Consider the following 27932-nt stretch of genomic DNA (forward strand, 5'->3'; position numbering starts at 1 on the left):
AGATGAATGCTGTGCATCTCTATGTGCTATCAGCCAAACATTACGGGAAAACTAGAAGATCCTGCAAAACCTGCTGTCTCCAGGAATCCCTCCCACACACATACACACCCATGGATTCACTCAAACAAATGAGCTCTTGCAGTTTTGCATTAGCACTTCAAAGTCTTGCTGCCAACTTATGCAAGATATTTGAACATACTGTAGACAGCAGCGTAATACTCTCCCTGAACAAAAAACCCCCTCTGCTCTGACACACTCTAAAGCAGCACAAAGTGTTTGATTTAAGCAGCAAATACAGAACTTTGGGAGTCCCATACGTTTGTTGCTGTTGAAATAAAACTTTCTATGTACAGAGTTTCACTGACCACAATAAAAAAGCCCCTACAACAGTTTGTTAGGACAGAAATAGTATTTACATTTTTACATTACTGCTAAAGGAAAGATGTACGAAGTTCCTAGATCGATTAGAATCAGTCCACATCAAAAAATGAGTCTGCAGATATTAGAGAGGAAGATCAAACTATTTCAATTTCTGTGCTATTCTGTACTAACAGTAAAAACAAGGATTAACTTTGTAATTGCGCAAAACAGAAGTAAAGTTCACCTTTCCCAATATGTCGTCTAGTGTTCTCAATTGTTGAGTTGCGATTAACGTTTGAGAGCAAACCTAAGCAGAACCTGTTTTTATTATTGGAGGGATCTGTAAACCCATCTACTAAGACACTTGTAGAAGATGCATGAAAGGCCTCTCCAACACGATTATTTAACTCGTAATACACAATTGAACACCAGTGTTTGGGTTCTTCATAGGCAACAGGCTGAACATCTGAAAATAAGGAAAATGGAAATATCAGTTTACATAGCATTTAAAATATTACATCTAAAACTGTAAATATTCCAAATTACCAATAGGTAAGTAACAGCTTCAGTCAATATTCATGATGGGCAAAACCAGCCTTGATTAAAACCTTCATGACTTTTACTTCCACACATTTCAGTTAGACCATTGATTTTGTTTTCCTATTTTAAGACAGAAATTAAGCAAAAAATACTACACAAAAGTTTCAGATGACTGATATAAGGTGAAAAACGATTCTTCTGTCCACATTTTCTATTTTTTTTATTATTGGTATTTTGAGACTCAGTTTTCAGAGCTCTTGTGCATGTACAATTCTGACAGGAGGTAAAAACAACAGCAAATGAAAACTAAGTTCAACTTATAGTAAGCCACAGTACACCTCTGACATCTTTAAAAGCAAGAGGCAGACAAGCTTGGCAAGTTTGCTTCTTAGTTCTTGCTGCTACAAATATATTTTTACTTGCACTACTTCAATTTATCAACATAGATTTACTGCACTGTTTGAAGTTATTCATTCACTTTGGTTACAAGTAGTAAGAAGCCAAGCAAGGTTACTTTTGGATCACACTGTACAACCTACCTCTGGTAGATATATTTGGCATGATTTGAGGGATCATTGTATTGCTTGTGTCCATAGACTGAGAGTTATCCTGCCCCATTTGATCATCAGGGGGCATATATGCAGGAGGTGGAGTATCAGCTATGATAGGAGAAGAAAAAAAAAAGACTGAATAAACCTCAGCAACATAGACCATTTACTACTTCTTTTTACAGTTGAGTTGTAAACACATTAAAATAGTCTTCACAAAGAGATGTTAAAACACTTGGTCTGCAGGAACCTTCTTCACTAGTTGCACTCTCAGATTAGAAGAGACGAGGCTAGACACATGAGTAAAACTAAGGCCTTCTAATAGCTTCACTTCTGATGATGAGCAAGGTGGCTGTAGCTCTCGCTTTCTCTAACACAAACATTAGCTGTCTTGCCTACTGCTTCTCTTGTGTTCAAAACAAAATGAGGAAAAGGTAGAAATACTAGTTTGCCATATCATAAAGGAGGCCTACACCAGAAAGATTTTTAGAAGCTTCTGTAGGCTGAGTTCATTAGAAAAGCGTGGATCTCCTCATTGTTCTATTCAGCAGTAGTCAGTGAATCAGCACACTACTATACCCTATTTCCAATATTCCCTCCAGACACCATTACTACATCCTTCCTAGTGATCTCAGAGCTCACCCAGGAGGGATACTATGTCAAATGGACACTCCAACAAAGCCACTGAGCCCCTGGAAAAAATGATTCTTTAATCCTTTACCTTCTCAGCTTCATACATCCCAACAATAACCAGTCAGATTCAATGTGACTTCTTTCCTTTGCTCTTCCCAGTTAGTTCCCACCCACCATTATTTTCAAATTAGTTAAGTTCCTCCTGTCGAGAGGTTTGTTTTTTTTTCAGCTCAATACTATATTTAGGTGTTTTCAGAGAAAGCTACTAATGAACTTTCTGCTCTGACTGCTCCATCTGCTTTCTTTTCATTGCTAGATGTTCTTCTAAAGCACGCATCAATTATCCTATGCTGAAGTTGAGCAAAATAACTTACTACTACAGAACACATGACAAGGAACATTTGGAAAGATAAAACAACAATTAACTCTGACAAGCAAAAAAAACAAGGATTCCTTAAAATGCAAACAAAGCCATTTCTTGTAAGTATCACACCAGCTCTCAGTACTGCAATAAAATCTCTCAATAAAGTTCACAATTAGGAATTACTTACCTGGTAGCTGAAATGGACTAGATGGTCCAGAGCTAGCTGGGGAGCTTGGGTAAGTGCTGCTGGCTGGAGAAGGTGGATAGGGACTGTTTGGCGAAATGGAAAACGGAGTGCTGTTGGGTTGCTGGAAGGAATCTGGAAATGTCGCATTATGTGGCATATGTGGTTCATTGTGGCTTAGGTTCCTGAACTGAACTAGTAGACTGTGCTGTGGATTGAATTCACTATGTCTAGGCACTAACACTGGAGGTAGAACTGGAAAAACAAACAAGCAAACAAAAAACCATAAGAACAGATAACTTAGATAGAAGAAAAAGGATATAAACAACATGCAATTTCGCCCATCATGAAAATGTCAATATCAGCATGCATGGAGAAAAGGATCACCTGTTGTGCCACCAACCCCTCTCTCTCCTGTGTAGAATTCACATGCAGTGCACAACAAACTATTGGTTTAGAAGTGTAAAATCCACTCTGCGCATTACAAAATCGGTACAGCTGGAAATTCACACTAGTCAAACTACATAGCTATATCTAAGACCTTTTCACCAAGGTATTGCTAAGTTGGGATTTCAACTTTTAATTTCAGGAGCACTAAAGCCTGGAATTCAAGAGCAGCACTAGAGCACTTGCAGACAATGGTCAGTTGCAGCAGAGATGCACAGCCTTTCAATTGATGCCTTCCTTCTTTATTGCAAATGAGGACTTTGCCACTAACCTTACAAGTAGCAGGCTTTAGAGATACATAGGAAACCCATGATTTACCATAAGAAAAACCCCCAAATTTAGTTAATTTTATAGGTACTGATACAAAGAACGCATAACTCCTAGAGACTTTATTTGGTTTTTAGATAGCCATGCTCAAACATACCTGGGCTCTCCACCCTCTTATAGTGGTAAGGATTGATGCAGACTTCCTTCTGTTTAGATCCAAAAGGAAATTCACAAATATCCAATGGCTTCAGCTCATGATGGCTTTGTAGATCAGGCCAACGCCAGACACGACAGTAGATTACGTGGGGAAGGCCTTTTCTGTGAGAAACCTGAAGTCGTCCATCTAAAGAACGGGGGATAGTGACACACTTGCTGGGCTGTCCTGGACTGCTCAGGGCTTTCTCCAGTTCTTCCATAGCACCTTTTTTCTTTTTCAGCTTCTTTACCAGAGCATCGACAGCTTTTTCTGCCCATTTTTCTTCTTCATCTCCTTGTTTCCAGCCCAACAGACGCTTTACAGCTGGGCTAGTAAAGGAGAACAAACTGGCCATTGACGTCATTTGACACAAGTCTTCAAAAGATTTGTTGGGTTTTGCCTGGGGTTTTTGTTGTTAATTCTTGTTTTCAAATAAATGTCAGTGTATACCAAAAGCAGTTATCGCCACTGATGAGCTGTATTATTTCTTGGATGCTGACAAATAAACATATAGACGTCAGTGACGAAGTCTTCACATCAAAAATAACAATCAATTCTTCCAATTCAGCTCTATCAAGAAGATGAGTAAACAAGCAATTAGTACACAAATAATAAGGTAGAACAAAAAAGATGATATTACAAGAATGCACATTTCAATGCTAGTTTTCTAACAAAACCTCTAACCTAATCGAATCTCAGCTTAGAGCTGAATATAGGAAAACATTACCAGAGTTCCCATTCATCTCTAATGGGTGAGGAAAGAGACATTTAGAGGATCAAATGGACGGCATGGTTTCTGTCAACATGACTGTCCAAATATTTCTTCAGAAGGAAACCCTGGAAGGAGCTGAAAAAAAACCTTGGGAAATATGCTTTAAGACTTGTCTTATATCCCTGCCACAGTGCTTCATCAGAAGATATAAAACTGCTATCAGAAACACGCAAAAGCCAGAGGAAGCAGCAGGTTCCACAGACACTACTTCAGAGAAGTAATCAGCCTCACAAATAGACCTTTATTTCTGAAAAGAAGAAAATACCAAAGCTCAAATAGCTGAGCTCAAATTAGGTACTCCATCACTTTTAAAGAGCATTAAACCCCTCAAATCAATCCCTTATGAGCCATTCAGAAACGTGGCCAATCTTTTCAGCTATGGCTATTTTTATGCTGCACTTCCTTATATCTTCTAAGAAGAATATTTGAAGCACTGGTTATTTTTAGTCTTTGGCAAAAAAAAAAATTAAAAAAATGTTTTCCTTTCCCGAGAAAAGCAGGGGGGAGCACGGCAGAGCAAGCACTAGAAATGCGACCTTTGCTATGAACTGCCTTAGAAAGGAGAGAAGGAACAAAACAAAGCTGTGCACCTCCAAGCAGACTCATGAATGGTGTTTTTGCCACTCACCGGCTCTCCTGTAAATCCTTCACACACCATCTCCCCTCCCAAATTAAGGAGTAATGATGACAAGAGGAAATGATGTCCTGTGGCAGAGAACTGATAAGAACTTGTAAAATCTCTTGTGAATACTAAATAAGCAAGTACAGACAATGAGCAGCTGGCAAAAAGCAAGAGCAGAGCTAAGAGAAAGGATGTCAATAACAAAAGATGCTTCCTTTCTTGCTACAGAGACTGCCAAACAACATTGTCTCTCAACTTTTGATAAACTGCGGTGAATTAAAACACCTAACATACCCTGAAACACCAAATGTGTACACAAGTGAAAAAGGGGTACCACGCAGACCAAAGAACCTTTACTCTGGTTCCCTTAGATTCCTACATTTAATTAAGGGCATTTTTTTCCCCAGCTTTGATTCAGTTTCTGACAAAGCCATTCCACATGTTTAGATATTTTAAAACGTATTTAAAGAGACAGATGTGTACCTTAATAAAATTAACAAGAACAAAATGGCTTTCAATAACCCCAGTCACTTACAGTACTTTGGTGCTGCAGTGACAAGACAAGAGCTCAAGCCTACATCAAGCTATGCAGTAGGCAGCACCAACAGAAGATGCAGCAGGCACCCCTAGACAAAGCATTTACACTGTCCCACATACAGCCATTCCAGATTTACTACTGTAGAAAATGAAGACAGTGGGGAACAGACCTAAGGACACTCAGATGTGATGAAGAATACAAGTTTTATAACCAACTTTTCACAGAAAAAAAAAATCACTTATTTCACTCACTGCTTAATCCCACCAGTACTTTTTGATTCTTTAGCTTTTCAGTAATACAGAAATAAAAGGAAGATAAAAACAAACACAATCAAAACAAGGAGAAATTTTCAAGTCTGATATCTCCCACTGTCTCACCAGGTCCTCAGAAGAGGGTACTGCAAAAATGAAAGAAAAAAAGCGATTCTGTTTCACTGACTTTCTTAAGAATGGACATGGCAAATCTCCAGCATAAGTTTAGTTCCCCAGGACACTTGCACATGAGAGCCTTTTCACCCTTCAAAGTAACAGGAAATACATAAAGGGAGATAAACTTGGCCAAAACCAGACTAAACTTCTTTTACTGTGGATAATAGTTCAGTGTTCTAAAAAGTAAAAGCTGTTTATAGTCACAACTGACTTACTTCCAAGCCTTGGGTACATTCAATAGCTTTAAGATTTCAGAAGCTGCTCACACCCCTAGAAAGGAAATGAACCCACCTAGAATCTTAGGCCAACGAGATGACAATTTAAAACTCCTGTTTTTCAACTATGCTTTCAAAGAACTGTAAGCATGAAGGCAGAACCTGCACTAGAAAATCCTGCTCAAAGTTACACTCAAAGGAGATTTCAATAAAAGCCTCTTAGCTCTTTTGAGTAATCTATTCCACCACAACTGCCCCATGTTCTATGATCACGTCCTTTTCTTTCAGTATTTCAAACATAACAGTCCATGCAGTAGTAGGGAATGAAATTTTACTGGTTGTATATCATTTCAACATCGTTTACACACAAGTATGCACTCAGGATAAACAAGCTCACTGGAAGCAAGGAAAGCTGGAACAGCTCTACTGAAGCAATTCTCTACACTAACTGGTATTTGCAGGACAAGTCAAGAGAATTTTGATAAATGACTTTGTCTCTATAAACAATAACTGCAAAAAAAAAAAAATCTGTCCTCAAAACTTTACATTGGTCAGAACCCCTATCACCAAAAGCAAAACCCAGCAGAACAAGTACTGTCCTGAAGCACTGTAACAGATCTCATCAAATCTTCCAACCTCACAACCACTGAAAAACGATACTGCTGAAGTTGTAAGTGACACTAATAGTTTCAATAAATCCATCCCGGCCACCCATGCTGCTTTCTGGACTCTTTTGCTGAAGTGTATTCTTACCTGCTCAAGAGCAGTGTGAGGAAAAAGAAATCCAGCAACAAGCTACTGTCAGGCTTCCAGAAGTACAAGGGACACTGAATCCATCTCATTATAGGCCTCCAAGAAGTTCATTTTGGAATAAAGAACACTGAATGGTTACAGCTTTTTCATTTAAAAAGTGCCAAAACAGTGTTAAAAAGATTCAAAAATTATTCATAGTCTTGAAGCCTTTCCTTCCTTGGAGCCATTTAAGGTCACAAAGCATGGGTTCAGGCATTTATGTACAGGAATCAAACATCCTCACGTAGAAGCTACAACTCTTCAGGCGTTTTAAAACTTCTACATAAGGTGCAAAAAGCACATTAAAAACATTTACTTTCATCTGAAGTCATCTCAGCACCTAATGACTGACAGGTTTTATATAATCATGCCTAGGTTTCTATATATTCTACTAGGATCAGCTTCACCAGATCATCCACATTTACAACCAATTTCTTCCAAGGTTTTAGACACACGTTACCAGTTATGACTGCAGCACAACACAGTAAAGATATGAGAGCAGAAAAATATACATGTGACAAATGAGTTACATTTCCATTCATAATGTCACAGGAATTACTCACACTGTTGAGCCTCCAGAATCAGCAGGCAACAACTTTCTTAGGGGGAAAAAGAAAAGCTTTCTTAAATTTCCTTGAGGCAGAAGGTCTAGCACATATTACCTTCTTTCACTGTAGAAATTTCAGAAAAGCTACATGAGAATCTTGGCTGAAAAACATGTTGCAGAGTAATGTATTGCATGAAATGACACAAGGGGGCTTTTAATGGGTGAAAACAAAAGGAAGCAAGGGCTGCACCCAAGACAGACTTCGAGGAAGATGTTATTTATAAAGGTCCTACTAAAGAAGAGTAGAGCAAATGGAAGGAAACTAGCTGTATGAATCCCTTCTTAATATCTCATCAAGCCAACTACAAACAAAGCTACTTAACTACACTACTCACAAATACTGGTACTACTTCTGAGCACCACTGCCACCACTTCCAAGCTCAGAATTTCCCACCTGCAAGATCTAAATTTTAAGTAGTATTAATCAAGTAGTCCACTCAATCTGAAACATGAATTTCACTGCTCCTGATTAGAAACTTATTTGACACTCAACTTCATAACATAAACAAACCAGACCCTCTAACTAAGCCCCACAGTTGGTAGTTTATTAGAACTGCTTCAGACCTGCCAGTTAAAACTGTTTTGCAGACAGTTCTTGTGCCAAGCCTAATTACCCCTTCAGATGTGAACTGCTCCAGCATTTTAACTCCATACATACACTAACACTCATAGATAAAGCTTAAAAAACTCAGTTACAGTGTATAACAGCTCGTTACAATATATTCAGCAACCAGTACGTTTTTATAACTATCTGAAAGTACAGCCTCATACATTTCACCTGGCTTCAGTCAGATCCTTCTTTCCTTTTTAAATGCAATGGCATTAATTAGTCTTTTCTTGAGGACAAACACAGAATAAATGTTAGTTCCATAATTTTTCCCTGCACATTACGGTTAAAATTAATCCTCAGGTCACACTTAGGAAGTTGGGCAACAATTCCCAGCTATCACTACAGCTTTGGAACACAAAATATTTTCCTACGTGACATCTTTCTCATTGAGAATATTATCAATGATTTGTTTAATTCATCTCCCCTCCTCCCCCTGGGGTAAGTAAAAGATGAAAAGAGATTTTATGGAGGATACCATCAGAACTGGACTTGTACATCTAAAGGGACATCTAGTTGACAAAAACGTTGCTGCTTTTATACCAGCACAAGATCTCTTTGCTTTAAACATGCCTTGTAAGGCAATACAGTCTAACTAGTAATACATGTAAACAAGAACAAAAAAGAATTGTCTGGTATCTTCACAAATTTTATTAACCGTGACTGGCTCTCCAAACAAAAACTGCATTAACAACTTCAGACATGGCTCTCTCACACAGTACTTCTTCCTTTCATTTCCACATCTGTACATCATCGAGCACAGCTTAAAAAAAATGAAGCATGTAACTCTTGTCAGCTGAGAAGTATTTAACTAGGACTTCTTGAAACAAAAATGGGGAGGCCAAGCCCAAGAAATGCATTGTACAAGGCAGAACTGAATCATAAAAGCCATACAGCTCAGATAACAAAGGTGATGATTTTGGTTTTTCTTGAGAGTCTTCTTATAACTCACTGAAAAAAAGAAATCACAGAACAAGTGATAATGATCTGTATCACAAAAGAGGTCCAATCAGAAAGAGCTCACGAGGACTCCACTGCATCTCAAAAGCATCTCATTTCCAAATGACGCCAAGGAAACAGCAGAAGAAAATGTGACCATAGAATAGAAAGTTTAAATTCATTTTGCACCATGACAGAAATAGTTCAAGAGTGATATAGAAGCGAGGGAGTCAGAGAGAGAAAAAAACAACACACAAACCTTTCCAATCTGGAAAGAAGTTAGTACCTACTTCTTAAGGTATCCATTTAGAACAGACAAATCACATGCTCACACAGGTCTGGTATTAGAAATTGCTCTTCTTACTCAACTTAGAATTTGTAGCTTTTGAGAACTACTATCCAAAAACTAAAATCTCTCCTCTAAGTGTTTCACCAGAAACCTGTGTTCTCTCACTCTCCTATTTCAGCTAATTGGCATTTTCCAGAAGCATCATTACACTGAAAAACGTCATCACGTACCACAGGAAGCACTTCTGAAGGTCAGCCCTCACACTGCCTCACATTCTTCAGGTTATTCAGGATCTATCCTAACCATGGCAGATAACTACAAGCTGGCATCCCCTTCTTAATTAAATTCACATACAAGGATGTCATTGAAGTTCACTACATGTGAAAATAAAAACTCTACTGGTAGGCAAGGTCAAGCAAACAACGTTTAAAATGGACTCTATACTCCATTGGAAAAAAAATAAAGTAAAAATAGGACACGCTTATACTTTACCAAAGCCCTAAAATACACAAAGAATTAACATGCTGAACAAAGCTTCACAAAAATTTAGCTGCTCATATGAAAACCTTTGTTAAAGAATAAAATCCTTAACACTGCCACCAAATATATGAATTGCTAACAACCAGAAAGCAGGGACTACAGACTTCCATAAAGCTTTATTAGAGGGGGGAAAAAATGAAGTTGTACACGCGTGCATACGTCCATTCCAAGTGAACTGCATTAAGACTGTGACAAGTTTACAAAAGCTACAGGATTTGGAGGGAAACACTGACAATAGTAATTCAGTGAGCTTTTTTTTTTCCCCCTTGCACAGAATGAATGAATGGCGAAGTATTCTAAATTTGTCAGTTTGTGACATCCACTGACCCAGAATTCAGAGACACTACCTCATAGTTGGTGGATCAGTAGCAGCAATTCTGACAAAGATCCTCTGTCAAGGATGACAGTCCTGGCAGGCACAACCTTGGTGGTAGGTCAGCAGGGATACAGACTTGGCAGACAGCAGCCTGTATCTTGCCAACCCACACTGGTCAAGCACACTGAAGTGCCAGCCAAACTTTTCTACGTGGTCACAGAAGCACCGCTGAAAAGGCCTCCAGAAAACAGCACAGGAACTTGCACTGTGACTAATGATAACTGCTAAAGTCCTGAACTGCTGTTCAACTCGTTTGTAATGAGTTGTTTATCAGCGTTAGCCGTGAAACACCTCAAGTGTTCTCAGCTAACATTAAGAACAAATATCTTCTAATTCTGAGCATCAGCTCCTTACTTCAACAAAACAAATCTGCCACTAAAAAAATCATCTCAAGACCTTTTAAGAAAAAACACGAACGCATTCAAACCAATTTTAACAAAGCTAGCAGAGACATTAAAATAAACATTTGTTTTAATCAACATGAAGCATTTAACTGGCAGAAAAGGAAGGAATACAGACTTGTATTGAATTACCACAGCAGTAGTGCTGCAGGTATACAGTTTGGCTGAGGGGAACAAAGGATTTTGAAGAGTTTTCTCTAGAGAGCCATAAACAGAATACAGAAAACATCCTACTGATATTAAAAGTGTCCTCTGGAACATTTCAGATCGCAGCATAATTTTCAAAGGCCATTAGACAAACTACAGAAATACAAACTACACTTAATAGTGCATTAGCACGCTATCTTGAGAGATGGAATTTCTTCCAGCTCAGATAATGTACCATCCTGAAAACTTTGCAAAAGAGATTATCTGCTCAAGCTGCAAGATGAACAAATTGGACTTCATAACAAGAACCAAGAAGCACAGGGCCCAAAGCTGCAATTCCTTCAGGTTCATCACAGGTTAAAACTCTGAACATCCAACAAAAAGCACCCACTGCAGCTGCATGCAGCATACTGCTGCACACCCTTTCACTGCGACCTTTTGTGATCAAGAGAGAGAAATGCAAAGGAAGCTACTCGTCCTCTTTTCCTATTTGTCACCCCTACCATAACTACCCATCTCGTGCACTTCCTGGGCTTCCACTAGGAAATTCTCTCCTGGAGAAAAAAAAGAAAGAAAAAAAAAACAAGAAAATTCCCCCATCAAGTGCATTTTCACCGTATTTTAAAGGAAAATAAAGGTGTGGGGACATGTACACCAGCAAGAGCAAGGTTTGCAGCATTTTTGTTTACAAAAATAGGTGCCATTAAGCACTTACCAACAATTTCAAGACCAAGGGAACAAAATTTCAATATCAGATGTAAGAGTAAACCACTATCAAACAGCAGGGATTAAGACATTAAATTCAGCAACACCCTACACAGACAGAGCACTCAAAAGTTACAACACGCTAATTATGAAACATCTTCAATTAAGTTATTTGCTTCTTCTATTAACTTCCAGTACCAACAGCTGCCAACTTCATAAAGTATTAGAGCTTTTGAAGAGCACGGGCACGTGACTGTGAAACGTCTGTACCACTCTCACCTTCCTCTTCAATCAGATTCTCTCATCGTTCAGAGTATTGGGAGGATACTCCATGCATAACTCCCATAATCAAGAACTGCAGTGCACAACACTAGTCTGAGTGTGCACGATTTTAAAGCCACGTGTGGCAGATAAATTACATGAAATTAACAAAGGAATGAAAACCAACGTGAGATTTCATCTAAAGCCATCGCATGCTGACAATCTCATTTCCCAACACAAAATGTACAGCCTAGCACACACCTTGACAGTTATTCTTCAAACGTTTTGTTACAGCAGATGCTCTCACCATCCACTGAATAGATCTATAAACCCATGGATTCCACTAAGAGATTCAACAGCTATCAGTAAGCCTCTGGGAAACCCGCTGTACTCATCTTCCTGAGGAATATGCTCAAATGAATTCACTTAAACTCTTACCAGAAACTCCATTAAGAAGAGGACGCTGATCACTTGATTCCCAGTCTTGTGCTTTAACCACAAGACCATATTTCCTCCTATTAACTTTACAGTCCCCAGAAAACCAAACTTGCCCCTCTCCATGCATCTGTTGCCAAGCAGCTGTCAGTACAGGCGGAGCAGTGAGCTGGACAAGCGTGCTGCAAGAAAGTGCCTCTTTTACCAAAGCGCTCCGCGCACGGGGTTTTTATCACTCCACGCTTTCGTCTGTCCAGATCTGCCCAGGCCTTAAGGCCTTAGAAAAGCAGAGTGTTCCTCGTCTTAAATATATATATATATAATAAAGAAAGAAAGAAAAAAAACCCTCCAACCTCTCATTAGCATTGCAACAGCGCGCTTCTCCAGTTTGGCGCACGGAGCGCTGCAGCGGGCACGGAGCGGGGCTGCCCCCTCTCCCCCCGCCCGCCCACGGCCCGGCCCGGCCCGGCCGCCCCCCGCTGTCAGCACCGAATGCGATCCCCTCCGAGGCCCCGCGCGCCTGGGAGGGCCCCCACCGCCCGCCGCAGGGAACGCGAGGAGGAAGAAAGTTTCCCAGCGGGCCCGCGGCTTCCCCCCGCCTCACCACAAGCCCGGCCGCGCCGACCCCCCCCCACTCCTCGGGCTGCCCTCGGGGCGCCCCGACCCACCCGGCGCGGAACGAGGCGGCCTCCGTCCGTTAAAGCTGGAGGCGGCGGCTGGGCCTCGGCCGCCCGCTCTCAACAAAACTTTATGCGGCGCCCGCGGAGGGGACAGCGGCGCGGCGGCGCCGGCGGGGCCAGCGCCGGGACCCGGATGTGCGCGAAGGGCGGGGGGAGTGGGGTGGAGGGGAGGATGAGGAGCGCGGCGCATGCGCGCTGCCGCCCCGCGCGGCGGTCGGGAGGAAGCGGACGCCGCGGGAGCGCTGAGGGGGGAGAGGCGGAAGGGCTCGGTGGGAGTCGTTCCCCGTAGCCGCTAAATAAAACAAAATAACGACAGTAAAATAATACGAGGTGTCCGCGTGTTGTCGTCCCCAGTGTCATTTACCGCAAAAGCGGAGGAATAAGTTTTCCTTCAGCTCCGCGCTGCCCCACACGGCCCCGTGGAGAGGAAGGTAGAGCTGAGGCCTAACCGGGGCACTGCGACATGGGAGCCAGCCCCGGCTGCCCCTGGGACCGGAGCTCTTCAACGTCTTTATCAATGACATCTGCTGATGACACGGTGGAAGGAAGGCATGCCATTCAGAGGGACCTCAACAGACTTGAAAGCTGAGCCTGGGTGAACCTAATGAGGTTCAGCACAGCAAAGTACAAGGTTCTGCAATTGGGCCAGAGGAATCCCAGGCATCGATACAGACTGGAAGGTGCAGTCCTTGAGAGCAGTCCTGCAGAGAAGGCTGGGGGTCCTGATGGATGAAAAACTTAACATGAGTCAGCAGTGTGCTCTTACAGCTCAAAAAGCCAATGGTATCCTGGGCTCCATCAGGAGATGGGTGGCCAGCAGGGACAGGGAGGTGATTGCCCCTCTCTACTCTGCTCTTGTGAGGCCCCATCTGGAGTATTGTGTCCTGGTCTGCAGCCCCCAGTACAAGAAAGACAGAGCTGTAGGAGAGGGTCCAAAGGAGAACCATGAAGATGATCAGGGGGCTGGCGCACCTCCCCTATGAAGACAGGCTGAGAGAGCTGGGCTTGCTCAGCCTGGAGAAAAGAAGGCTGCAGGGCGACCTCCTTGCAGCCTTTCAGTGCCTAAAGGAGCCTATAAACAGGAGGGGAGTCAGCTCTTTGAAAGGGTAGATAACAGCAGGACAAGGGAAAATGGTTTTAAGTTGAGGGAGGGAAGATTTAGGTTGGATGTCAGGGGAAGTTCTTTACGATGAGAGTGGTGAGGTGCTCGAACGGGCTGCCCAGAGAGGTTGTGGATGCCCTGTCCCTAGAGGTGTTCAAAGCCAGATTGGATGGGGCCCTGGGCAGCCTGGTCTAGTATTAAATGGGGAGGTTAGTGGCCCTGCCTGTGGCTCCTTCCAACCCAGGCCATTCTGTGATTCTGTCTCCCACAGCCTGGCACCGGCCTTGGCCTGAGCGCTGGGGGATGTTCTGTGTCCCTGAGCTCTGTGTGTGGTGTTGAGGCACAGCTAAGGTCCAAAAAAGGTTAGCAGTTTGTGCTCGCAGCCCAGAGGGCCAACTATATCCTGGGTACATTCAAAAAGGGGTGGCCAGCAGGGAGAGGGAGGTGCCCCCAGCACAAGAAAGATGCAGAGCTCTTGGAATGGGTCCAGAGGAGGGCCACTAAATGATCAGAGGGCGGGAGCACCTCTCCTACGAGAAGAGGTTGAGGGAACTGGGCTTGTTTAGCTAGGAGAAGAGAAGGCACCGGGGAGACCTCACTGTGGCCTTCCAGTACTTGAAGAGAGTGTATAAACAGGAGGGGGAGTGATTATTTACGTGTATTGATAGTGACAGGACAAGGGGGAAAAGTTTTAAACTAAGGGGAGATTAAGGTTAGATATTAGGAGGAAGCTTTTCACTCAGAGGGTGGTGACATACTGGAACGGGTTGCTCAGAGAGGTTGTGGATGCCCCATCACTGGAGGCATTCAGGACAAGACTGGACATGGCTCTGGGTAGCCTGCTGTAGTGGTTGGTGACTGCCTGCAGCAGGGGGGGTTGAAACTAGATGATCTTTGAGGTCCTTTTCAACCCAGGCCATTCTATGATGCTGTGATACATTGATGGATACAAGGGTCTCAAGTTCCACACCAGGACTTGAACCTTTCCGTTTTTGCCATCTCCCTCAACAGACCACAGAAGTTAGGAACTCCAAAACCCTAGACTTCAGCTAGATCTGAAGAACGTGCATATTTCCACTGATATCAGTAACAAAAATTAGTTTTCCATGCAAAAGGCTCTTATAAGGACAGACTGACAGGGAAGTTTTAGGGGCCTGCATGGAAGGCCTAATGTGTTCTGCACTGCAGGTAGAACTGCTCGCTGCAATGTGTTGCCAAGGCCCGAAGTGCTGGCACCGAGAAGCTTAACTTCCTGTGGGTAAAAAGAAGATGCACAAATAGGGCAAAGTATTTCACACTTTAGCCCACAGAATGATCTTAAGAGGAAACTTCTGCAGGAAGACTACTAACTAGATCATAACCCAAAGGTGCCTTAAAAGAGCCCTGACCAGAGAGCTTTTCAGACACTCTGCTGAGCTCAGCTGAATCCCAGCCTGATCCACTACAGAAATTTCTAGAGAAAAGTTACTTCCTCTGGCAAAAATATCCCTGAGGAAGGATATACTAGGCCAAACCATCATTTCTATACTAATTTTTATCTCTTGCAGGACACCGACTTCCAGCATTTAAGAATCTGTTGTATCCACTGCATTGGGCATGCCAACCAAATCTTGGTATTAAAAGATATCTTTTTGGCAAAAAATATTAGAAACAGGCAAATGGAAAGAAAAATGATTGTATCTCTACAATGTATTATACATGTTACATAATTAAGCCAGCAAGAAACCACATGAAACCCTACGCTTTGTGTCACTGAAGAAAAAAAACAAAAACAAGAAAAAGCAAGGTAAAGGTTGTAGAAATGGGAAAAATATCCAGTGAGCCAAACTGAAGTTTCAATTTCAAACATGTTTTCACTTTTAGGAAATTATTTTCTGGCTCACCACCATGTGGCTTTTGATTATTTTTAATGCCAACACAAGTTGGGTTTTTTTTGTGCTGGTGTACTCTGATCAGATCTATACAGAGGTCAATGAATAGACCAACAGGATATCTCTACTAAAGTTTATGACAACAGTGAAGGTGTATGGCTTCAGTCTAATTTAGTGAAAGAATGGAGCTAACCTCCTTTGGGGACTCCTATGCATCTCTGCACAGCAATTGTTCTCCTTTGGCTAGGCAGTCCAAAATATGGGACAAAAAAGAAACAAAAAAACAACTGTTGGTCTTTTTCCAAATCTTTTGTGTAACTTAATTAATAAACCAAGTAACAAACAACAAATTGGCAGCAGGCATTTTAGGTGTTGTTCATGTGCCAGCCATCGTGTCTCTACAAAACAAAATGTTCTCTTATTAAGAAGTTACAAAACAGTTGTATGTTGTCAAGCAAGGCCACAAGGCAGAGCTCTGGTGTGCTTCCTCCTGCAGAGGTACTGGAACTCTGCTGATGAGGAGCACTGCAGGTGTGCATGCAAACATATGGGAGAGGACAGAGAAAACTGCAAGTTTTCTAAAATGAAGCTGTGCAAAGTTCTCAGTTTAAAACTCCTGGCAAGTTAGGCATGTCTGCTTGCAACACAGTGATTATCAGGATAAAGTAAATTACATTTGCCATCTAATGATCCAAAATTGTACATCCTTAAGGTGACAATAAAATAACACCACCTACTCTGTCTACTAGATTTCATCACTTAGAAATCTCTAGTTCCATACTTCGGTAGGTGTACTGTAGTAACAAGTTCAATGAGGGGCTTGCAGCAAGTAGACCCAAGGCATCCTGACTGTAGCTTCCAGAAATCACTTGATTTCACAGCTCACGAGTCCATCAATCCTCTTTTAGCAACGGCAAACCTGGAATTTTCAAAATACAGACATGCAACTCTGATCATCTAAGGAACTAGCTAACCTTATTACCTCAACAATTTAATTATAATTGTGTGTTCAGATTCCACTGAAACAACTGCACACATCTTTACACATTTCCTCTGGCCTTGTAAAATCAACTCAAGTACAACTACCTGTCTCACATTCCTCTGCACACAGCCTAATGGCAGTGAAGACAGAAAACTGTCTTCTCGTAAAACCTGAGCAGCTGTACGTGTTTATGTTGGAGCTATAACCCTACAGTCTGATCAAAGTACAAACTAATCAACTGAAAAATTGCCACCTCTTTGTATCAGGCCTTGCACAGCCTCAAACCTCGGAGTTCAACAAGTACCTTAAATTACATTCTTCTGATTTTCGCACTACATTTTGAGTGTGATCCCTCTTATTGGCTAATAGCATTTTCTGTTTGGCTTGAAATAGTTAGAAAATGAAATCGACTGTTTGAATTATAAGGAAATAATCTTGACAAAAAATAGCTTATTATGAAACTTTGACCTCCCTGTGATTTCTGAGATAGCTGCATCATTCACTCAGTTCTCTGACAACTTAGTAAGTTGACAGGAGGGGAGGAATTATTATTTTAACACATACATTAAAAACAAACAAACAAAGCTGCCGTGTCTCTAGCCACACCAAACACTGCCATTGGCAAAGCCACTTCATAACTATGTTTAAAAAAACCCTGTAGTGTGAAAGACGACTTACATGTTTTAACCAAATCCAACTCAAAAACAGAATCAGGGGAACTGGATAGGATAGTTGCTGAAAGTTACACTCTCACAGCTGTCAGCTGGGGAGAAATGGGGGGAGGGGAAAATGCTGTGAAAGGAATACATATACATATTTTTTTGGCACATGCCATCCCTATTTGAAAATGTTCAGGGTGGGAAAGGCTAAGGAGGGGCTAACATACTATACATACCTTTTACGTATGTTTTTGAGGCAGAAAAAAGAGTGTTATGTTTGAGCAGATTTCAGGCAGTGGGAAGGAAGGTAGCATTCACCATTTGGTCCTCTTAAATAACCTCACACTGTACAGCACGCTGAGTGCCAGCACACGGGCGGTAAGCGGCTGCCTCACAGCAAGAAACAATACAAACATTGTGTACATCACGTCGCACACAGAAGAAAGTTAAATCTAACTGGGAAAAAAAAATGCTTAGTGTCTGGATGGAATATATTAGAAGTGTTTATTTATTAGAAGCGTTTAAGCCTTTGGTGATGTGGGCTGCTGTGAAGTTATGCTAGCTGGCACACAGCCATTCAGATCCCTATTACTGTTACAGTCACACTTCTGGAAATCTGACATTACTCACACAGCGATAGGGAGAAGGAGAGAGGAGGATTACTCCTGTTTCCTGAAGCTATAGATATAAGACGTTAACATGGGACTGTAGATCAGGGAGGGAAGGTAAGCCAAAGATGCACTTCCAAGCGAGTTTAAAGCTGCCAACTTTTCTTACTAGACTGAAAGGATAAATGAGATCAAACAGGTAACAGTACTGTTTCATCTCTAAGTTGTTCAAAACAAAGACATTGTGTAAAGGTTTTGTCAGTTCAAATCAACATTATCTTGTCACACTCTACGGAATAAAAATGTGAATATATTAGAGATGCTACTTGAGATGACAGATCTTAGAGTCAGCTCAAGGTTCAAAACTGAACACACCGTTCACCTTACATTTCAAAAGACCCGACAAAATAGTCAGAGTCCTAAGGATAACAGGACACCACAGGAAGAGAAAGATGGCTGAGAAGTAATCAAGAAGAGGCTTTGCCTGAGAACTCCGAGAATGGTCTCAAAGTCAAAAGGCGAACCCTCTACCACTGAAAATACCACTGCTCTATCAAAGCACGAACCCTCTACCACTGAAACCTGTGCATAGCATTTGGTCAGGGCAAAGTACTGCTGGGCTGAATCTGCTTCTTGGAATGGGAGGCAGAAACCTCCCCGGAGAAATGGAAGAAATGTCCCAGCTGATTAACACCAAGTTATACACACTCCCAGCAGAAATGATAAATAAAAGAATTTAAAATGTTATAATTCCTTTCAATATTCTTCCAGCGTTGCTGCTTTTCTACACTGCCTCCTGTCTTCCACTCACCATTACTTCAACACTAAATAGATACACAGTACTCTCACTACCATTCTTCTAAGCCTGTATGTTCAACCATTTCCACAACATAACCTCACAATGAAAGGACACTTCATGGAGTTTGACCCTCACTGCTGAACTCGTAAAAGTTAGCCCCCCCCCCACTGAAAGCTGCCTGCAACAACTTGAAGACGACAAAGATGCACCATTACACCATCACTGAGCTTTCTTTTTTGTCAACTGTGCTCAATGTTAGCTGTGAATAAAACTGGTTTTCATTTTTTTCCTTGATGGTTCACTCACCTCCCCACCACCTGCTTAACTTTCTCCATTGTCAGCCACACTTGGAGCCTTCTGTGTACATTCTTCCAAGTTACCACCTCATGAAAACCTGAGCATGGCCTCAGTTTTTCCCCAGGGTTTTTCACTCCCAAGGCCAAGCTCTGCCTTCTGAGCTTGCTCCCCTCTGGCATTTGGGTGGGACAAATTCTGACTTTGGGACAGGAGAGGAGATCGGACATGCAAGCTCACATTCAGCACAGCCATCTGTTGACACAGTCATGAGCTGGGATTCCATTTCTTGTAGTGAGAGTTGGGACCAACATCCACAATAACTCTGTGCTGAAAACTTGTATTTGTGGCTCCATGGCCAAAACCACAGGGAAGCTATTTTTAAACACAGCAGCGCTCTAAATAGTGGAAGCACTGAAAATTTAGCTCGCATTATGGACCGAATTCTTCTCCTGGTTACACCCACTCTATGGAGAAGCTTGAATACTATAAACAGAAACACACTCAGAGATTAAAAAAAAAAAAGAAAAAAAAAAACAATGTTTCCTCATGAGTAAAATCAGTATTTTAAAATGAAGAAAGGTACAGCATGTCCTTAGAAGAAAGTAAAAGGAAAAAGGAGCAATCTGAAATAGAAAGGATCTGTTACAGTAATTGCATCTATGATAGTAAAGATAATACCTCCAACTATATGTGCCTGAACAATATGGCTGAAATCTCTCCAGCCATTATGCAGATGCTCTTGGCTCAGACCAGTCAAGAGGACACTGCGTTTTATAATAGCTAAATCTAAACTTAATTAAATCGTCCTAAGACAACTTTCTAACAGCACTTTCTCACTTGAGGATTGCACCACACCGAACAATTAGTGAAAGCAATGCACAGTGCTAAAGCTTTCCCATGGAGCAGCTGACAGGACCCGACCTTCTCCTTCTGGGTGCATCTCTACAAAAAGCCTGACGTTATGCCGTGCCAGGCCTTTGGGACTCATACTTAAATGCTGTGGCACACTGTGGGACACAACTTCTTTTCCACCCTCGTGACCGAAGAGTCAGGTTTAATAATTTCCTCCACAGTATCAAGATCTGCATATACAAAGTATGATAACGTCAGTCATAGGAGAAAAGCGCTTCTGGTCATAGCAGGGTGCAGTCCTGAACAGCATGTCTTCAGTTATTTGCTTCTGTTCACTATAAAGTTATTTCCACTTTGCTGTTGTTATTTTTTGAGAACAAGGAACTGGATTGTTTTCTAGAACAGAAATTAAAACTTGAGGGAGAAGCCAACAAGATGAGGAGGTCATTGAACAGTTGCTCATAACAACAGACAAAAGTTATTTTTCCTTCAGTATTTTGTCTCTGATGGGACTTCTTCCACTCTTCAAGCACTGCCCTACCACATACATTCAGAAAGTAAACACGGGGGAGGAAATCAACGTTTGAAGAATACATTTTCAGTGTTACACTTCTGCAAATCTGAAATAAGTTGGCATTACAGCTGTTATCGAAGCACCTTCACGTTTCACACTGTAAAGGAAAAGTTCATCAACTTTTTGCTCCAGCTGCATAGATGGGGCCCATTTAAGGCACTGTCCCTAAAATAGTTCACAACCCAAATTACCATTCACCGCATCTTGGGAATGACATTTAGGATTCTCGAGGCGCTTTCAGATAATTTTTAGACTGTGAATGTAACTTCAGCTGTCACTAAGTAGGTTTTATTTTGTAGCAGATTTTATCCTTTGGAATGTTATGTTTGGACTGAGCCGCAGAAACGGAAAAATAAATGCTCCAGTTTGCTCAACCAACTGAAATATAACCCCTGAAACAAAGCTGAAACGTTTTGTCCTTTAATGTTCATACAGCAGCCCGTGCTTCAGCACACAGACCCTGAGTTAGACTGGGAAGTGCCAATGTAGGTTTGGGAGAGGGGTAGGGGAAAAAAACAACACCTTTCTCCCTGCTCTGACTTAATTCGTGTAGTTAAGGACAATTCCCCATCTCTTTGCACATTCAATAAATACTTAACAGGTCAGGATTTAATCGGAATCCCTAAAGTTAACAATAGCCCCTGCTATCGCCGTTGCTATCTCGGGACATGTCTCCGCAGGCTTCTATTTAGATCTCGGCCACCTCGCCCAGCTGCGCTGCAAATAGGACAGCCCCTCTTTAAAAATAAAAATAAATAAATAAAAAAGGGAAACAAACAAACAGAAAGCAACTCGGCAAAATCTGCGAACTTTTATCAAGTGACGCCATCTCTGCTTTGGGGTAGGTCTGCACTACCGCAAGCTCGGAGGGGGGGATGGGGGGGGGGGGGGGGGGGGGGGAAAGAAAACAACCAAACAAAAGAGCAAAAGGACGTGGCTTTACCTTCAGAACATTAGTGCCGCTCCACGTTCTGCCCCTTTACTTTTGCACTAGCTCTCTCCCAGGCGGTCGCTGTTTTTCTCCCCGTTTCTCTCATTCCGGCGAGCGCGGGCCGAGGGGCGGAGCTGCGGCGGGGCCCGGGGCTCAGCAGCGCCGCGGAACGGCGATGAATAACTCATCCACGGCTCTTGTGTTGCTGTGCGGGATGGGAGCGCGGGCCGTCGCAGGGGACGCTTAACTCTTCACAAATGAATCACATCCGCACGTTCTGGACACATTAAATACATGCAGTAGAATTACAAATCGTAGAATAGCTCAAGTTGGAAGGGACCCACAGGCATGCACGCAAACGCCTCAAAAAGTGCCAGGTAATTGTATGAGTGATCTTCATAGCAGGCCTTCTAGACTTGCACTTTACTGCTTGGCATGCTTGTATAAGGGTGGCAAAAACTGGGGCCGTATTGAAAAATGGGAGTACAATAGATCGCTCTCGCTGTGAATTTACAGAGCTAAACGCAATAAAAGCTGATCGGTCGTGCTGACAGGAGAGCTCATAGAGGTTTCAAAGTCCAGCTAATAGGAAGTCTGACAGCTGCACACCCTTAGAGCAGAAAATAAAATCTGTGTGATTAGGTGCTTGCAGAATCAAAGCACTTATTGTTAAACTATTAAGACTTATGATTAAGCCTAATTATTAGCCATTATGTCTAATCATTAGCCACTGGTCTTCATGAATATGACTAGATTTGTGTCTGAATTATCAGCTCAGTCCTGTCCAAGGGGTTCTTAACCCCACTGTGGGTTGGGTTCTCATGCCAGAACTTGGGTTATTTGGCAGACAAGAGCAGGCAGGATGCCTCAGACCCCCATGAGGAAGGCATGGGGAAGGATGAGCAGGGCTTGGCACGGTAAAGCTAGACTTCAGATTTCTTTGAAGGGTTCAGTCAGTATGTGAGGCAGGTATATCTTTGTTGATGTATTCTTTTTGGATTTCTAAAAGACCCTTGATAATGTCTCCCACCTTTGACAAGGAAGAAAATATGCCAAGGGGAAATGAGGCAGTGGTCTCCCAAGAAGGCGTAACTACTCAAGGGAAATCTCTGGCTATAAAAAGTGGAATTTCACAGGCAAGTGGGCACATGTTGGTGCTGCTCAGCCTATTCCATGGGATGGGATTAAGGCTGGAAGGGAGTAAGTTACCTGTGAACAATGAAGTTGTCAGGGAGCACAAAGGTGTAGACTGAAGAACTGCAAGAAGACTTCACCGTCAAAAGGCAGATGACATTGGGTGTAAATATAAATGTAAGGTTACACATTGGATTAAGTCACATCTGAGCCAATGTGCCAAAACCTATTATTAGTCATGAACAAGGTTTTATAATAGTTTGATGCAGGTGTTGAGCACACTTTTGATCACCAAGAAGTGCAATGAATGGCAGGAATTCCTAGAAAAGGAAAGGCAAACAAAGCAAAGATGATCATTACAACACTGTGAGTTCCTGATGCACCTGCATCTCAGATTGCAGACAAAGTGCTGGTTCACTATCTCAAAAAGAAACACAGAGCTGACAGAGCTAATGACGTGGGCAAAAAGAGCCATCTGAAGCAACAGATGGGTCCTGTTTGGAGAATGTCTAAATAATCTTTCCATCTGGAAAAGAAACAACTGAGAAAGGATGGCTCAGATCTTACTGGAGTCCTATCTCCTTGTCTAAAATATCACACATTCTGCTCTGTATTTTTTCTGCCTCTGAGATACCCCAGTTCTCTCTCCACCACTGTAAATATATTGTTACATGCTTGTAAATTGCACATAAAAATGTGTCTATTAATAGGAATAATATTCTTCCAACCAACAAGTGTGAAATATTTTGTATTCAGCATTCTGGCTTTCTCAGTATGTTCAAGAGAAAAACTTCCAAAAAGCCAGTAATGAGTTTACACTGTGTAACACAAAAATGCATTAATTACTCCAATCTACATTAAGAAACTATTATTTAGAACTCCACATTAAGGGTAATTTAAACAGAAGCTTCAATTTAGTGAAGCTTCATTCAGCATGGTGGAGCTCAACTATGCAGATAGAGACATTAACTGAACTAACCACGCAGTATCTTTTAATCCACAATTTTATATCATTATATACAACAAAGAACATTGTGTTTTGAAACGTGCCTCTGCTCCTTGTCTCTTCTAGCAGTAGGAAAGCTGTGCAATAACAAGAAACTGCCATCCAAGGCTGGGAGATCTAGCTTCATGCTGAACAGGAACAAAACCTGGCTTCTTTGTGAACATTTTCCCTGAGGGGAAAATTGGTGGCAAGGAAGAGGGTCACTTTGCATCTGAAAAGTTTGATTACGATGGGAAAAAAAAAAATATATGCCTTAAAACCATAGCACAACCGAGCACTGCTTAAGGGAAAAGCCATTTTCAAACTTTCTGTGTTGACAGGGATGAAACTGGGGACTGCAGCTGAACTTTTCCATTTGCCCGTTCTCAAAGAAATCTTAGCAAAATCATATTTGCCTATGGGACAGAGCTCTGTCAGTTTCTTGGGTCCAGCTCAAGAGGTCAGCAACATAATTAATGAATATTTAATTGTTACACTTTTTGAGAGGGGGGTGCTTTTATTCCTATTATAAATACAAAGAAAACTAAATTCAGCAAGAAAATGCCACCTGTCTGGAATCAGCCGTAGGAACCAGGGGCAATTGCAGGAGCTGCAGTTGCTAATTCGACCCTCAGGTTCAAATCCCAAACAAAAACTTGGTACTGATGTTCTCGAGTGTAAAAACACTCGGTTGCATTAGCAGTGATGTTTGGACTACTCCCTAAACACTGACGTTTGGGGATTTCGTGGAACAGCTAGGTGTTTTCACTCTCCATCACCAGGGCTGCATTTCTGAGAAAGCCACACAATTCAATGTGAAATAAGCTCTTTCCTGCCTTTATTATACATAACTCATCACACCCAGAATTTTAATGTGTTCTTTTTGCAAATCTGCTCTGCCAATTTATTGTATAAGCAACACCTTGATCTTCATTCTCTGATACAAATTTCTTAGGAAAGCTCTGATCTTGGTGCCAGGTTTTATTGGTGGGATAGTTGGAACTGCACAGAGAAGGCTATAAACTTCAATTTTAGCAAAACTATTATTAGTGCTTACACTGAAGTGTGAGAACAATCTCCTTTTTATTCAGAGAAGTATTTAGTTCTACGCTTTACTGTAAGTGCATGCTTAAATTCAATTAACTTCATTTTAATCATGGGCTTAAGTGCTTTGCTCTCTTGGGATAATAAAACCATAGGCATTCCATTTAGCTTGCTGAGCTTGTTTTTAAGTAAATTTTGTACTCGCAAGTGCAAACTGACAAACATGCAAATAAGAGTTACCTTTTTTGCCTAAAGACAGAAAATGATAAACTGAGTAGTTCTACAGTCCGTAAGGGGAAGCACCTAGGCACAGAATAGCTCTTCATTTCCCTGATACTATCATATTAATTGTCTGTTAGAGAAATAGTGCTTTGCGAGGCAGTACCGTCTTTGATCTGCTTCTGTACATCACCGAGGACAAACTTAACCATTATTTTCCATTAAAATGAAGAACTTTGTTTGCTTGTTTGCCAGACAAAAGCAAAAGTCTTTGAGACATTGTGGCCCATAGCTTCATTTGATACAAATTGGCATGTCTCTTTCATTCCAGTGGAATTACACTAATTTTACACCTCAGAGTACATCTCGGAGACTTTCCACGTCATGTATAAACTTGAATAGAGATTCTGTATCATGAGGTGAGATCATAATGTGCAAGTGTTTCACAGACTTAAAGCTATGAGGTCTGGGAATGCTTGACTGTTGCTAGTAAATACTATATGGTCTGGTAATTAAGTGGGACTGATTATTTATAAGAATAAGCCAGTTTGTAAGCAGAGCCAAAAAACAGTTTTCTTGCCATGGTACTCTTAATTAACACCTTTTCCTTACCAAAGTTGTAAAAGACAAAATTATGGTTTTATTAAGTTTAATGTTGCTCAAAAAAAAAAAAAAGAAAAAAAAAAAGAGCTTTTGAACTTCATTACCATTTGATCAGTACACCAAAAAGTGGCCATTTTAAAGAAAAGAAGTAAAAGAATAGCTGAAAAAATGTGGATGTAAACCAACTCATACCACTGGCAAGAGTATTCCTGAGGCAAACTGAGAGCGGACATAAAATAATGCCAATTTTCCACCGTTCCATTTGAAAGAGAATAAATTGTATTATATTGTATCAGTTGCTTCAGTGAATCTGAAATAAAAGATGTTCAGGATTTTCTAACACCTTAAAGCATTTAGGGAACCAGGCCAAGAGCAAATCCAGCAGAATGGATTTTTCTGTTTCCCATACAGATACTTCAGCAAAAAGTGATATTAACAAAGGCCCGGTATAAAAAATGTATTGAGAAGATGGGAGAGCCACTCTGCTACATCTTACATGGGCCAGGGGGGCTGAGAGAGGCAGGGAGCCCCAAGGAAGGATAATGAAGTGAGGCTATGAGTGGCTTGTAAGGAGCACTCGGGGTTTTCCCCCTAATTACAACATTTTGGCACCATTCCTGGTCGCTCCAGAATTTATAGACGATCGAAATGTCAATTTGAATGGCTTTCTGGGGTCCCACCTTCCACCAATACACAGATACCTTTGTATGAGTTAAAGAAGAGCTGGGTTTGGCTGGTGGAGGTCTGCCTTCTGTCTGAGCGGTTCTCCATCTGCCTTTTTCTTTCCTGCTTATTTCTGCAAGCTTCACACTATGAAGACCATAATGCCATTCACAAGCCCCAGATTTATTATTTGGTTTAAATGGAAAAAAGGAAGATGTGTCCAGGGGCAGAATGATTTCCGGATGTTCCAGTTCCTGAGGTGGAAAACCCCATGGTTAGTCAAAGATAATCCTGTTATTTCCACCAGTTTGACAGCAGTGTAACCATCACTTCCTGTAGGGTGGTAATGAAGCTGTATCAGTGCTGAAGGAGAACAAAGCCAAACTGTCCCAGCTTCTGAGTACAGAAGAGCTTTTGGACCTCCATAGTTGTACACTCCCTTGTAAGCAGCTGTAATCCAGGACAATTCTTCCTAGGTTCTTTGCATTTAAACATCAAATAGGATGCATGTCTTCAGAAGTGTTTAATATCTGAACAGAAAATCAGAAACAAAGGGTGATGTTAAGAACTTCCTTGGAACGAATTACCATTGAGGGCCAGCTCAGCATTATTGCGTACCTTAGCAAAACCCTGAGTTCATAAAGTTCAGTGAATTCAGTATCATTTAATTGAGATTTTTGTATATTAAAGGACAAGTCACATGGATTTTTTAAGCAGGCAGAAGTCTTGCTGCTTTCTTTCTGAACAGGGCCTGGTAAGTGACAGCACAATTCAGCATGATGATAATGCACCGTTTAGTGCCCCATGTTCCCCAGCTGCAATGCTACATCTGTGCCCATTCCAAGTTCTCAGTTAAACTGGAAGCAAAAAGAATGGATTGAAATGGTGCATTCCAAGTATCTCTCACATAGCTTTGCTCACAAGCTGAATGGTCCTTTTTGTAACCAAGAGGACCAGAAGCAGCCTCCTTTCCCATCTGGAGGCCTTTTTAAAATCTGGCTTTTTCATTTCTTAATGGCAGCAGAGAGAAAAAAAACATAGCTTACATTGATGCTGTGCATGCAGGTTGTCTGCCATTGCAATGGGCACAATGTGCTTTCCCAGCCAGTGCGTGGTTGTGCACGAACCATCCATTTTTATCACTTTCAGTTATTGTTTCCTTCCTCGCCACAAGTATTTCCCACAGTGCCACTGTTTTCTATTGGCCTCCTTACTCAGCCAACCTAATAGTTAGGGGCACACTGGGCATTTTGTTATGCTTTTTTTTATGTTCTGGTAGGCATGAAAACACTCAGTAGGGATTCCATTATGTTTTAGCACTTGTGTTGAAGGGTGAAATAACTTCACAGCCTGTCAGAGTAGTGATGCATTATGAATAGTTCCTTCTTTATTCTACATATTTTTATTTAAACATTCTTAACCGTGTTTTGTAACAAGCTGCTTTCACTGTACTAGACTGTCTGGGGTAGGAGGATCTGTTTTAATGTTCAAATGACCATGAAAGATTGGAGAAAAGCCACAAACAAGAACATTCCTGTATTAAGTTATCATTTTTTTTTCCTTGGATCTGAGGCTGGAGAGCTGAATCTCAGCAAAGAGTTTTTACCTTCATTTGCTGTTTTGCTGCTCTTGCTTCCAAAAGTTTGTGTTGTTTTCACCCGAGGGCTGACTTCACCTCAAACTTTGACAATTTTATCTCTTCCGTGATTTCTTTGA

General features: G+C 41.5%; 2 protein-coding genes across 5 annotated transcripts in view; both read right to left on the reverse strand.

Moving 5' to 3' along the window:
• SMAD5 (SMAD family member 5) overlaps positions 1 to 21670 on the reverse strand; it is a 28678-nt gene extending 7008 nt beyond the window's left edge. Inside the window, exons 1-5 of one of the 4 annotated variants that reach the window (XM_065734826.1) lie at positions 21581 to 21670; positions 3501 to 4109; positions 2633 to 2884; positions 1440 to 1559; positions 605 to 826 (exon numbers count right to left, since the gene is read on the reverse strand). In XM_065734826.1, coding sequence (XP_065590898.1) covers positions 605 to 826; positions 1440 to 1559; positions 2633 to 2884; positions 3501 to 3903 — 997 coding nt within the window. In that variant the 5' untranslated portion in view covers positions 3904 to 4109; positions 21581 to 21670. Of the gene's footprint in view, positions 1 to 604; positions 827 to 1439; positions 1560 to 2632; positions 2885 to 3500; positions 4110 to 11315; positions 11343 to 12817; positions 12836 to 12881; positions 13012 to 21580 lie in introns of those variants that run through there. The other 3 variants (XM_065734827.1, XM_065734829.1, XM_065734828.1) reach the window with 3 other exon arrangements.
• TGFBI (transforming growth factor beta induced) overlaps positions 1 to 27932 on the reverse strand; it is a 170670-nt gene that overhangs the window by 90596 nt on the left and 52142 nt on the right. The gene's annotated exons all lie outside the window — the stretch shown is intronic.

The sequence above is a fragment of the Cyrtonyx montezumae genome, unplaced genomic scaffold (assembly GCF_038088225.1).
Source record: "Cyrtonyx montezumae isolate F1298 unplaced genomic scaffold, pur_monq_1.0 scaffold_18, whole genome shotgun sequence".
NCBI classification, from domain to species: Eukaryota; Metazoa; Chordata; class Aves; order Galliformes; family Odontophoridae; genus Cyrtonyx; species Cyrtonyx montezumae.